Genomic DNA, 12,287 nt, shown 5'->3' with positions numbered 1-12,287 from the left:
AGTTTGAGACCAACCTGGGCAACATAGTGAGACCCTGTCTCTACAAAAAAAAAATTTTTTTTAATTAGCCATGTACACTACAGCCTGAGTGACAAAGTGAGACCCTATCTCAAAAAGAAAACAAGACAAAATTCGCCAGGCATGGTGGCATGTGCCTATAGTCCCAGCTACTCAAGAGGCTGAGGTGGGAGGATCGCTTGAGCCCAGGAGTTTGAGGCTGCAGTGAGCCTAGATCGCACCACTGCACTCCAGCCTGGGCAACAGAGCAAGATCCTGTCTCAAAAATAAATAACACAAAATAAAATCCAAAGGTTTGGGGGTGAAATGGATACCCTCCCAGAAGAAACAATGCTTCTGCACCCACAGCCCACCAGGCCCCAGATACTCATGGGGAAGCCGTCACAGAGGCGAGAGCTGTGCCCTAAGCCAGCCTCCGTGGGAGTCCTAAAGCTGCAGAGGCCGCCCTTCAGGCTAATTTGCTGCTGTAATAGCACCATCTACCCTACTGCTCACCCTATAATTACACAGGAAACGGCCCCAAAATTGTCCTTGAGAGACTGGACATGACTCTTGCCAACTATGTTTGGCTGAAGGCCCAGACAAGAACTAATGACATCTCAAGGCAGAGAGCCGCAGTCGCAGACTGGGCCAGACCTGAGGGCCCGGGACCACTGGCGCTGCCGGGCAAATGATGTCAGGCTGGAAACTGGGGTCTTGGGGAGGGATTAAAATTACTCCCACTTCCCAGTATTCTCTTTCCCCGAGAAGAGGAAGAAGGGCAATCGGCCTGTGTTCCTGGTTAGTATGATTTTATTGATCTACAGATAATCTCCCTGCCGTGGCTCTTTCATGTATTAAAAATCATGGCCACATTCAGGAACCAGGGAATGGAAGGGATGCTAATCTGAGGACGTTTAATTTGACCTAGCATGGTGTACTGGTTACCTATGGCTGCCTAGAAAATTACCATAACAGTTAGCTGCTTACAACACGCATTTGTTATCTCACAGTTTCCTTGGCTCAGGGGTCCAGGCACGGCTCATCTGGGTCTCTGCTTTGAGTTGCTCACCAGCTGCAGGTGGGGTGTCCGCTGGGCTGTAGTCACCCCCAGCTCAGCAACAGAAGGATCTGGCTCCAAGCTCACATGGCTGTTGGCAGGATTCAGTTCCTCATGGGCTGTGGGCCTAAGGGCCTCAGTTCCTTGCTAGCTATTGACATAAGGCTGCCTTCAGTCCCTTGCCACGTGGGCCTAACACAGCAGCTTGCTCCATCAGAGCACACATGCCAGCAGGCAAGGGGGAGAGTCAGTGAGACAGACTGCAACTGAATCACAGAAGTGACATCCCATCACCTGGGCCATGTGCCACTGGGTAGAAGCAAGTCACTAGGGCAGCTCACTCTCAAGGGGAGGGGTTTACACCATGAAGGTGGGAACACCAGGAGGGGAGCACTGGAGGCCACCTAAAAAGTCCACCTACCAGGCCAGGTGCGGTGGCTCGCAGCTGTAATCCCAGCACTTTGGGAGGCCGAGGCAGGTGGATCACCAGAGGTCAGGAGTTCGAGACCAGCCTGGCCAACATAGTGAGACCCTGTCTCTACTAAAAATACAAAAATCAGCTGGGCATGGTGGCGGGTGCCTGTAATCCCAGCTACTTGGGAGGCTGAGGCAGGAGAACCACTTGAACCCAGGAGGTGGAGGTTGCAGTGAGCCGAGATCACGCCACTGCACTCTAGCTTGGGCAACAAGAGCAAAACTCCGTCTCAAAAAAAAAAAAAGTCCACCTACTGTCAGAGGCATGCAAACCAGAGTGACTCCATCTTGAACAGGGGCTGGATAAAAATAGGATGAGATCTGCCGTGCTGCATTCCCAGGAGGTTAGGCATTCTCAGTCACAGGACAGAGGTTGGCAAGACTGGTATCACAAAATACAGGTCATAAAGACCCTGCTGATAAAACAGGTTGTGGTAAAGAAGCCAGCCAAAGCCCACAAAAACCAAGATGGCGACCAAAGCAACCTCTGATCATCCACACTGCTCATTACACGCCAATCGTATTACATTCACATACTAAAAGACACTTCTACCAGCATGTGACAGCTTACAAAGGCCATAACAATGTCCAGAAGTGACCTTACATGACAGAAAAGAAGGGAAATCCCCACCCCTTTCCTGGAAAACTCATGAATAATCCACCCCATATTTAGCATTTAATCAAGAAATAACCCTAAAAATAGCCAACCGGCAGCACTCAGTGCTGCTCTGTCTATGGAATAGCCATTCTTTTGTTTCTTTACTTCTCTCATAAACCTGCTTTCACTTTACTCTGTGGACTCACCCTGAATTCTTTCTCGCATGAGATCCGAGAACCCTCTCTTGGAGTCTGGATCAGAACACCCTTTCCGGTAAACGCTAACACAGATAGGAACAAGAACTCACTAGAGTAATCAAGAATAGGATGCAGTGGGGTTTTCTTTCTTAATTTGGTGCCTAATTAATGTCTTAGAATGAGAATAGTGTTAGTGGAAAATGCAGAAGTAAAATATCTCTCGTTTGTTTTTTTTGACAGGATCTCACTCTGCCACCCAGGCTGGAGTGCAGTGGTGCAATCTTGGCTCACTGCAACCTCTGCCTCCTAGGCAGCTGGGACTACAGGTGCCCGCCACCATGCATAGCTATTTTTTATATTTTTAGTAGAGACGGGGTTTCACCATGTTGGCCAGGCTGGTCTCAAACTCCTGACCTCAGGTGATCCACCTGCCTCTGCCTCCCAAAGTGCTGGGATTACAGGCATGAGCCACCATGCCTGGCCACCCTCTTGTTTATAAACAGAACTACCTATTGCCACCATTGGCTTTGGAGATAAGAAAGCAAAGCTAACCCATCCCACCTATTCCCCTTCCACCGCCTCACTCCATCCACCTACCCCCATCCCATGCCCCTCACCCTCCACCCTCTCCCAGCATTAGGAAGCCAGTCAGTGCTCTTAGGGAAGTGGGCGCAATGAGGTTCATCTTGGCTAATGAGCTGGGTGCGGTGGCTCACACCTGTAATCCCAGCACTTTGGGAGGCCGAGGCAGGCTGATCACCTGAGGTCAGGAGTTCAAGACCAGCCTGGCCACAATGGTGAAACCCCGTCTTTACTAAAAATACAAAAATTAGCCAGGCATGGTGGCCTGCGCCTGTAGTCACTTCCACTCGGCTGAGGCAGGAGGATCGCTTGAACCCAGGAGGCGGAGGTTGCAGTCAGCTGAGATTGCACCACTGCACTCCAGCCTGGGCAACAGAGCGAGACCTTATCTCAAAAAAACAAAAACAAAAACATCTTAGCTAATGAGCAAGAACTCCATTCTGAAATGTGTTTCTATTTTCTTCCTCCCAAGACTCCATCAGAATGGCAGTGAAGGAATATTAAAATTTTTCCATTTTGCTCTACCCAGTTGGCCCAATCTGAAGGGTAGCACTGAGAGGTGGACCAGAGAGTTCATCACATTTCTAGGAGGTGTCAGGCAGGTGGAGTGGCCAGGCAGAGGGAGCCCTGGCCAAGAATTCAGGCAGAAAGAGCTTAGCCAAGGAGGGCTCTGGTGAGCCCTGCAGAACCCAGAAAGGCTCAGGACTGAGAAAGGCAGAGGCAGCAGCAGTCAGGTTAGTTGAAAATCAGTATAATAAAAACAGACAAGCCCCTTCAGGGCCTCTATGCACAGGCTGCTATCTGCAAGCTGTCCCTCTTCTGCCCCCAGGTGCATCTATCAAAGGAGAGGAAGTTAACAGAGAGCAGATCAACCATCTCTTCCTACTAGAGCTCCAAAATTATTTATTTATTTTTGAGACAGAGTCTTGCTGTCACCCAGGCTGGAGTGCAGTGGCATAATCTTGCCTCACTGCAACCTCCACCTCCTGAGTTCAAGCAATTCTCCTGCCTCAGCCTCCTGAGTAGCTGGGATTATAGGCGCCTGCCACCACGCCCAGCTATTTTTTGTATTTTTAGTAGAGACGCAGTTTCACCATGTTGGCCAGGCTGGTCTCGAACTCCTGACCTGGTGATCCGCCTGCCTCAGCCTCCCAAAGTGCTGGGATTACAGGCATGAGCCACTGCACCCAGCCCAAAATTATTTTTAAAAAAACAACCAAACAGGCCAGGCACGGTGGCTCATGCCTGCAATCCCAGTATTTTGGGAGGCTGAGGCAGGAAGATCACTTGAGACCAGGAGTTTGAGAGCAGCCTGGGCAACATAGTGAGACCCCGTCTCTACAAAAAAATACAAAAAATAGCCAGGCATGGCACGGTGGGGTGTGCCTGTGGTCCCACCTACTCAGGAGGCTGAGGCAGGAAGGTCGCTTGAGCCCAGGAGGTCAAGGCTGCAGTGAGCTGTGATGGCACCACCACTGCACTCAGCCTGGGCAAATGAGGGAGACCCTGTCTCAAAGAAAGGCGGGGTGTGGTGTCTCGCACCTGTAATACCAGAACTTTGGGAGGCCAACTCAGGAGCATCGCTTGAGCTCAGGAGTTTGAGACCAGCCTGGGGAACATGGCAAAAACCCATCTCTACAAAAACTTAAATATTAACTGGGTAGTCCCAGCCACTGGGTAGGTTGAGATGGGAGGATCACCTGAGCCTGGAATGTTGAGGCTGCAGAGAGCCATGATCGTGCCACTGCACTCCAGCCTGGATGACAGAGTGATACCCTGTCTCAAAAAAAAAAAAAAAAACGAAAGAAAGAAAGAAATGAGCCCCACAGAGCTCACAGGAGACTGAGTACTTGGGGACAGCAGGAAGCAGGAGGGAGGCAGACAGCTGAAAACTGGGTTAGCTACAAGTTTCTCTACAGAAGGGTGGGACACCCAGGTCCTCTCCAAGCCCCACACAGCCTGGCTACCTGCCCGCTCCCAGCTGCAGGAGATGTGAGATGGAGTCAAGCTCCAGGACTGAGGACCTGAGTCAAAGCTGCAGGCTAGGAGAAGGAACAGGGCAGGAAAGCAGGAGAATAGGTAAGGCTGGGGGCCTGGGCTCTGAAAGCTCGGTTCCTTCCTGCTGTCTGTTCCCAGGAAATCTACATGCAGGCTTACCCTGCCTGGCTCAGGCACGTCCTCCTCCCCCAGCAGGAGACTGGAGGAGTCATCTCTAGAGAAACCAGCCACCCTGGAATAGACAGCCCCAAACAGTAACATCTGGGGCCTCAGTGAAGAGGCTCACTTGCCACCCGATCCCTTTACAGCAAACGCCAGCAGGTGAGAGACCCACCCCTGTGGTGTCTTCCATGGAAATAGGAGGAGGCAAAGACATTGCCTAAGGAGCTGCTCTTTCACCGGCTCTCCTGTGCTCCTGTGCGCTTTGCTGCCTAATGCTTCTGCAGCTACCCGCTCCTGTCTATCTGGGCATCCACACTCCTAGGGTCTGATCTTCGAATGGCAGTTTGGGACCCTGGCCTGGGTGACTTAGGAAGATCACACAGACCCTGTTCAGAACCCATGTAGTGGGTTTGGCTTGGTGAGTTTCCATCTCCTTAGTCGTTTGTTCTCAAAGCCATAGCCCAGGTGCACAGCAGCGGCAGTTTGCCTTTGTCTCTGTTTGCCGGTTTGCATGAAACGGGAGGAAGCAGCGAGCTAGTCCTGTCCCCTTTATGCTGGAGTTTATTCAGACCCCTTCAGCCCACAGCAGCTGAACTCTCAGCCCCATTGCCAGGCCCCACAAGCAACAAGCCCACAGCTTCATTCTCGTCCCACGTTTTGCGCTTTTGCTCTGTTCCTGGGGTGTGGAATTCTTTATCTTGTTTTTGAACCAGTTATTTTGTTTTCTTCTCTTTTTGTAGTTTGTTTCTTTATTTGGAGCAGAGACGTGATCAATTAATGAATTCACTGTGCTATTTTGACAGAACCCCATGTTTTGAATTCAAATCATTTTTTTACACCAAAAGAACAAACGCAGCTAGTAGAGTAGTTAATTCTATGTTTTGGGCAAGAGAACTAAAGTTGGGAATAGAGTATCTTGTAAGCCAGTGGTCCCCAACCTTTTTGGCACCAGGGACCGGTTGGTTTCATGGAAGACAATTTTTCTGCAGACTGGGATGGGGTATGGTTTCAGGATGAAACTGTTCCACCTCAGATCATCAGGCATTACATTCTTATAAGGGGTGTGCAACCTAGATCCCACGCACGCGCAATTCACAATTAGGTCCATGCTCCCATATGAGAATCTAACGAGGCTGCTAATCTGACAGGAGGCGGAGCTCAGGTGGTAATGTGAGGAACGGGGAGCAGCTGTAAACACAGATGGAGTTTCGCTCACTCAACTGCTGCTCACCTCCTGCTGTGCAGGCCAGTTCCTAACAGGCCACGGACCGACACTGGCCTGTGGCTCAGGGGTTGGGGACCCCTGTGGTAGACCATCAGATATACTGAGGAAGATAGCACCAGAGTCCAAGTAAAGAGACCAAACTTATAGCAAGCATCAAAAAGAAAACCATGATCGCAAAGGACTTGAATAGACAATTCTCCAAAGAAGATAAACATTTGACCAATGAGTACATGGAAAGATGCCCAACGTCGCTAGAGAAATGCAAGTCAAAACTATAACGAGATATCATCTCACACCCATTAGGAGAGCTCCTATTAAAAATAAAAACAAGAAGAGAGCAAATGTTGGTGAGGATGTGGAGAAATTGAAATCCTTGTGCATTGTTGGTGAGAATATAAAATGGTACCGCTACTGTAGAAAACACTATGGAAGTTCCTCAAAAAATGACAAATAGAATGACGCTGGGTGTGGTGGCTCACACCTGTAATCCCAACACTTTGAGAGGCTGAGGCAGGAGGATCGCTTGAAGCCAGGAGTTCGAGACCAGTCTAGGCAACATAGCAAGAACCCATCTCTACAAAAAATAGAAAGTCAGGCATGGTAGCATCACATCTGTAGTCCCAGCTACTGAGGAGGCTGAGGCAGGAGGATCACTTGAGCCCAGGAGTTCAAGGCTGCAGTGAGTTATGATCATGCCGCTGCACTCCAGCCTGAGTGACAGCGTGAAACTCTGTTTCTAAAAAACAAACATAAAAAATAGAATTATCAGCCGGGCCTGGTGGCTCACACCTGTAATCCCAGCACTTCGGGAGGCTGAGGTGGGTGGATCACAAGGTCAAGAGATCGAGACCATCTGGGCCAACATGGTGAAACCCTATCTGTACTAAAAATACAAAAATTAGCTGTGTGTGGTGGTGTGCACCTATAGTCCCAGCTATCGGGAGGCTGAGGCAGGAGAATTGCTTGAACCCAGGAGGCAGAAGTTGCAGTGAGCCAATATTGCGCCACTGCAGTCCAGCCTGGTGACAGTGAGACTCCATCTAAAAAAAAAAAAAAAAAAAAAAAATAGAATAACCATATGATCCAGAAATTTTTTTTTTTTTTTTGAGACAGAGTTTCACTCTTGTTGCTCAGGCTGGAGTGCATTGGCATGATCTTAGCTCCTCTGCCTTTCGGGTTCAAAGCGATTCTCCTGCCTCAGCCTCCTGAGTAGCTGGGATTACAAACATCTGCCATCACACCCGGCTAATTTTTGTATGTTTAGTAGAGATGGGGTTTTGCCATGTTGGCCAGGCTGGCCTCAGGTATCCACCCGCCTCGGCCTCCTAAAGTGGTGGGATTAGGGGCGTGAGCCAATGCACCCAGCCCAGAAATTTCACTTCTGAGCATATCCCCAAAAGAACTGAAAGCAAGGTCTCAGGGGTATTTGTCCATCTGTGTTCACAGCAGCACTATCCACAATGGCTCAAACATGGAAGTAACACAAATGTCCACCGAGGGATGAATGGAGAAGAAAAAAAAGATACAATGGAATATTTTTCAGCCTTAAAAAGGAAACTCTGACCCATGGATGAACCTTGAGGACATTATGTTAAGTGAAATAAGCCAGTCACGAAAAGACAAGTACTATATGATTCCACTCGTAAGGAGATAGTTAAGAGGAGTCACAATCAAAGGGACAGAAAGGAGAATGGTGGTTTCCAGGGGCTGCAGGGAAGAGGAATGGGGGGGAAGAGGGATGGGGGGCCAGAGTTTCCATTTTGCAAGATGAAAAGAGTTCTGGAGATGGATGGTGGTGATGGATACACAACATTATGAATGTATTTAATGCCACTGAATTGTGCACTTAAAAATGATTAAGATAGTAATTTGTGTATTATGTGTATTTTACCACAATAAAAAACAAAACAAAAACAGCCAGGTGCGCGGTGGCTCATGCCTGTAATCCCAGCACTTTGGGAAGCCGAGGTGGGAGGATCACCTGAGGTCAGTAGTTTGAGACCAGCCTGGCCAACATGGCAAAACCCTATGTCTACTAAAAATCCCCAAAGTGCTGGGATTACAGATGTGAGCCACCACACCTGGCCCCACTGGGATTTTTAAAGTATATCTGGAAAGATCCAAAAGAAGCCAGCAGCGATGGTTGCCTCCGGGAAGGCATCAGGGTGGCCGAGGGACGGAAGAGTAAGGGAGGCCTTACACAGCAGCTCCTTTGCATCTTTCAACTGAACCTTCACCAAATTTTTAAGTAAAAATAAAGGTGCATGATCAACAATCAACCTTCTAGGACCGTCCCCTAGCGGAAGAGCAGCAGCAGCAGCACAGACCTGCCCAAGGGTGTTTCCGGAACGCAGCCACCAGCAAACTGTGGGACACAACTGCCACCCCCTTTAGGAAGGAGGTGAGCACATTACAGAACTGCAGTCATACAGAATGTCACACAGTGGCTAAAGAATTAAGCAGTGTCTACTTCGACGAACGTGGAAAGGGGTCCACAACATCTCGTTTAATGAAAAAAGTGAGTTGTGCAGTGTGTACAATATTCCATTTTTGGTATATTTAAAAATCGTTATGTGTAAACGATTTGCCCACCCACACAGAAGCATCTGGAAATACCACCGCCAACTGTGAACAGTAGCTCCCTCTGGGGACAAGGGTTGGGGGAACGATTTCCACTGGGGCATGTCTTATTGAATTTATCATGAGACATCTGGACCTTTTCCAGTAATTTTGTCCAAGTACAGCCTTGGCCTGTTGCCTGAAAATAAGGTTTTGGAGCTGGAGGCAGTGAGTCCAGCTGACAAGCCCAGGAGGGAGCTCGCTCTGAACACCTCTGCCCCGCTGAGCATCAGAGGCACAGTCGGGGCCCTGCTTGGTCCATGACAAAGTCACTTCCTTGTCAAATGCATCAAGACCCGTCAGCATGGTGATCTGTCAAAAACAAAAAAAAGTGGGTGGCAAGCCCTTACGTGACCCTGAGGTCAAGATCACAGAGTTCCTCGACCATTGTGAAACCTGAGTATTTCCCAAATGAATGACTGCCTAGAACAATCTCCCTGCAAGCCAGTTTCAGAAGCCCACCCAACCTGTAGCTGTCATTGTTCTGCACCCCACAGCAACTGCTCGGAGACCGCCGGGTCCAGCAGGCGGAGGCAGAGGGTGCCGAAAGGGTACAGTGAGGCAGCCGACCAAGGGCTGATGCCAGTGATCCCTGGGCCAGGACTCAGCTGCCCAGCCCAGAAGTGGGGGGCTGCCTCGGTCCATGACACACATGCTTCTCAAAACCAGGGAGGTCAGGGAATTTCCACCCCTATCCAGGCCTGGAGGGTCTGTGAGGCCCGGAGTCCTCTTGACTGGAGGACTGTAGGTTTGTAAGCATCCACACCAACAGCACCCACAGCTGCTGATTGTTTATTGCACAAGAAACTGGCAATATCAAGGCAAGGGGCGGGCATTACAAAACAATCTGGTGACCAGCCCGTGGCTAGCAAAGGGCATTCCGCACAGACACTTCAGTTATATACACGTACGCACACACACGCACGAACACACATGAACACCCGTGAGCCTGATGCTTCCAAACCTCACCAGCAGCTTGCACCCTGACCCACCCTGGAGCGGCTTCCGTGGTAACGTGCCGCAGGAAGTACAGCAAATGACTGAAAGGGATAGAAGAGGTTGCACTGTGGCAAGCTGAGCCACGCAAATCAGCACACACACACGACAGAGGCAGACGCAGGCTGCACCTCCCAGGCCGGGGGAAGGTCGAGAATCTGGGAGCGTGGAGACTGTGCTTGGAAGGCACCCGGGACCAGTCCAAGGGGCTGCCTGGGGTCCTAGAATCCTGGGGGCCCGGGCTGGGAATCTGCCATGACTACTGCCCCAGCATCCCGGTGGGGCATGGTCACCTTGAAGATTTCAATATGACCTATGAAGATTCCAATTATGGCAGAGTCCCCGTGTTGGAGGCTGGTGGGGACTGCAGAAATCAGATCAGGCCATGCAGCAGCTCAGGGCCTTTCTGCTGGTTTTCATGTCCTGTGTGCAGATAAAGCCTCACGCCCATGCAGAATGAACACTTTCCGCTGGCTGGGCTGCACTCCATTCTGAACAGGGGACCAACAGGCCCGCCTGGAGCTCCAGGGGCTGGCAGGGGAGCTCCACAGCTGGACCCCTGTGTCCCACCACTGGGGACTGCCTGGGGGACCCTATCTAGCAAAGGGATTTCTTCTCTATTGAAGGCGGCAAGTCGCGACCTCAACCCCTCCCACTCTGCCGGGCTTGGGGACAAGGTCCCTGCCAGGCTGCGCCGCCAGGTCAGGCCCGCCTGAGCTCACAGAACTGCCAGGCGGGTTCCTGAGAGGCGTGGCTGTTTGGGAAACTCTTGGACCCAAAGGCCTGGGTCCCTCAAGGTCTCAGAACACCTGGGGTGCCAGCTCCTGGGCAGAAAGTGACAGCAGCGTAACAAAAAAAACTGCAACCCTACAACACAACCGCTTCAAGTTTATAAATGGACAAAGAAGGTCTGAGGGAGTTTGCTGTTTTTGTCCCATGGATACCCAGGCAGCTTAGACAAACCTTCATCTGCTGAGAATGAATTAACTGGCCGGCATGTGTCCTGCGACTCAGCCTCCACTGCTGGCGCCTGCTAGGGAGGCAGGCAGAGATGGCCTCGCCCCAGGGCCCTCTCCCTCAGACCTTCACTTCATCTCGATCATCAGAGAGGCTCAATTACAGGCAGAACCTCCTTTGCTGGCAAAGACCCTTGGCTCTCTCAGTCCAGAACAGCCACCCCCAGTGGCCAGTCTCCTCACCGAATTAGTCCGGGAGGTCTCCGGCCTCTGTGGCAGCCCCTGGGGATGCAACATCTTCCCTTGCACACTCACACACACCCAGGGTGGGGTCTAGGGGACAGGGGAGAGTTTTGCAGAGAGGGTCAGCCCTCTGGAACTTTGCAAAGGTGGGGCCAAAGGCAACCAGGGGGCTTTATTCCAGACTGCCATCCGCGGGTGGGGGGAACTGCAGGGCCTCCTGGGATCAGGCTCCTCTGCCAGCAGCGAGATGACAGTGTGGTCCCACACAGGGCCACATCCACGAGGGCCTCCCAAGGGCTGCGGGGCCAGTGGCCTCTCAGGCAGGGAGGACTCGGGACTACGTGTGCGCTGAGGGGCGTGGGAGGGGCAGCCTTGGTTACTCCTGTCCAAAGCCCTCAGTCTCCTCAACGGCATACAGCAGCTTCTCTCTCAGCTGTTCGTAGCTCTTGTAGGGTGGAAGATCCAGACGGTTGAAGCTATTGAGAGCGGGGAAGCATGACAGTCAGCCCCAGGAGGCCAGGGCTCTGATAGCCCCACCATGCCTGCCTGCAGCGGGGCCACAGGGCTTGCACCACACTGGCTAGGGCTCAGGGGCTGCCAGTCAGGCCTTCACATTGCAGGTGCCTGGACCATGGGGTGTTAAGGGAGGGGCCAGGACAGCTGGAAATTGGTTGGGGGGGACCCTTAGGGCAATAGCTCTCGGACTACTGGAACAGAAGTGCTTCATATGTAAAACCCAATAGATCAGATGCCCATCACAGCCCCATCTCTCCAACCCAACACCCCAGGGCCAGGCAAAAGCTGCCAGACTTGAGGCTATGAAGCTGCTACACCCACTGGGCTGTCCCAGGAGCTCTTCGGGTCTGAGGCCCCCGACCTCCCACTAAAACCAGCAGGCTCACCAGGTGTGGCTTCTGGGCAGCCAGGTTTCCTTGCCAACTTTGTCAATGCAAAACTTCTGTGGTCCGTTGCTACCTGTGATCCAAGGTAAAACACACCGATGTCAACAGAGACGTCCCTTCCCGAAGCAGGACCCTCCGGCTCCACGCACAGATGGGCTCGGCCCCAGGACGCAGAGGCCACAGCTCTTCTCCATCCTACTGACGTGCTTCCACGAAGAGACTAGGTTTCCCCCTCCCTCTGAGCTGTCCTCACTGCCAGCCAGGACGCCAGAGGGCGA

At 51.5% G+C, this 12,287-nt stretch overlaps 1 protein-coding gene across 3 annotated transcripts in view; it reads right to left on the bottom strand.

Moving 5' to 3' along the window:
• Window positions 1-8,778: 8,778 nt before the first annotated feature.
• Window positions 8,779-12,287, bottom strand: part of WWP2 (WW domain containing E3 ubiquitin protein ligase 2) — a 188,404-nt gene continuing 184,895 nt past the window's right edge. For all 3 annotated transcript variants that reach the window (XM_032157790.2, XM_032157791.2, XM_058441159.1), the window contains 2 exons: window positions 12,010-12,082; window positions 8,779-11,583 (listed from right to left, as the gene is read on the bottom strand). In XM_032157790.2, the coding sequence (XP_032013681.1) occupies window positions 11,484-11,583; window positions 12,010-12,082 (173 nt within the window). In that variant the 3' untranslated portion in view covers window positions 8,779-11,483. The remainder of the gene's footprint in view (window positions 11,584-12,009; window positions 12,083-12,287) is intronic.

Source organism: Hylobates moloch, unplaced genomic scaffold, assembly GCF_009828535.3.
Source record: "Hylobates moloch isolate HMO894 unplaced genomic scaffold, HMol_V3 SCAFFOLD_6, whole genome shotgun sequence".
NCBI lineage: Eukaryota > Metazoa > Chordata > Mammalia > Primates > Hylobatidae > Hylobates > Hylobates moloch.
Note: the sequence above shows the minus strand (reverse complement) of the source record. Positions and strands in the feature narration are given on the sequence as shown.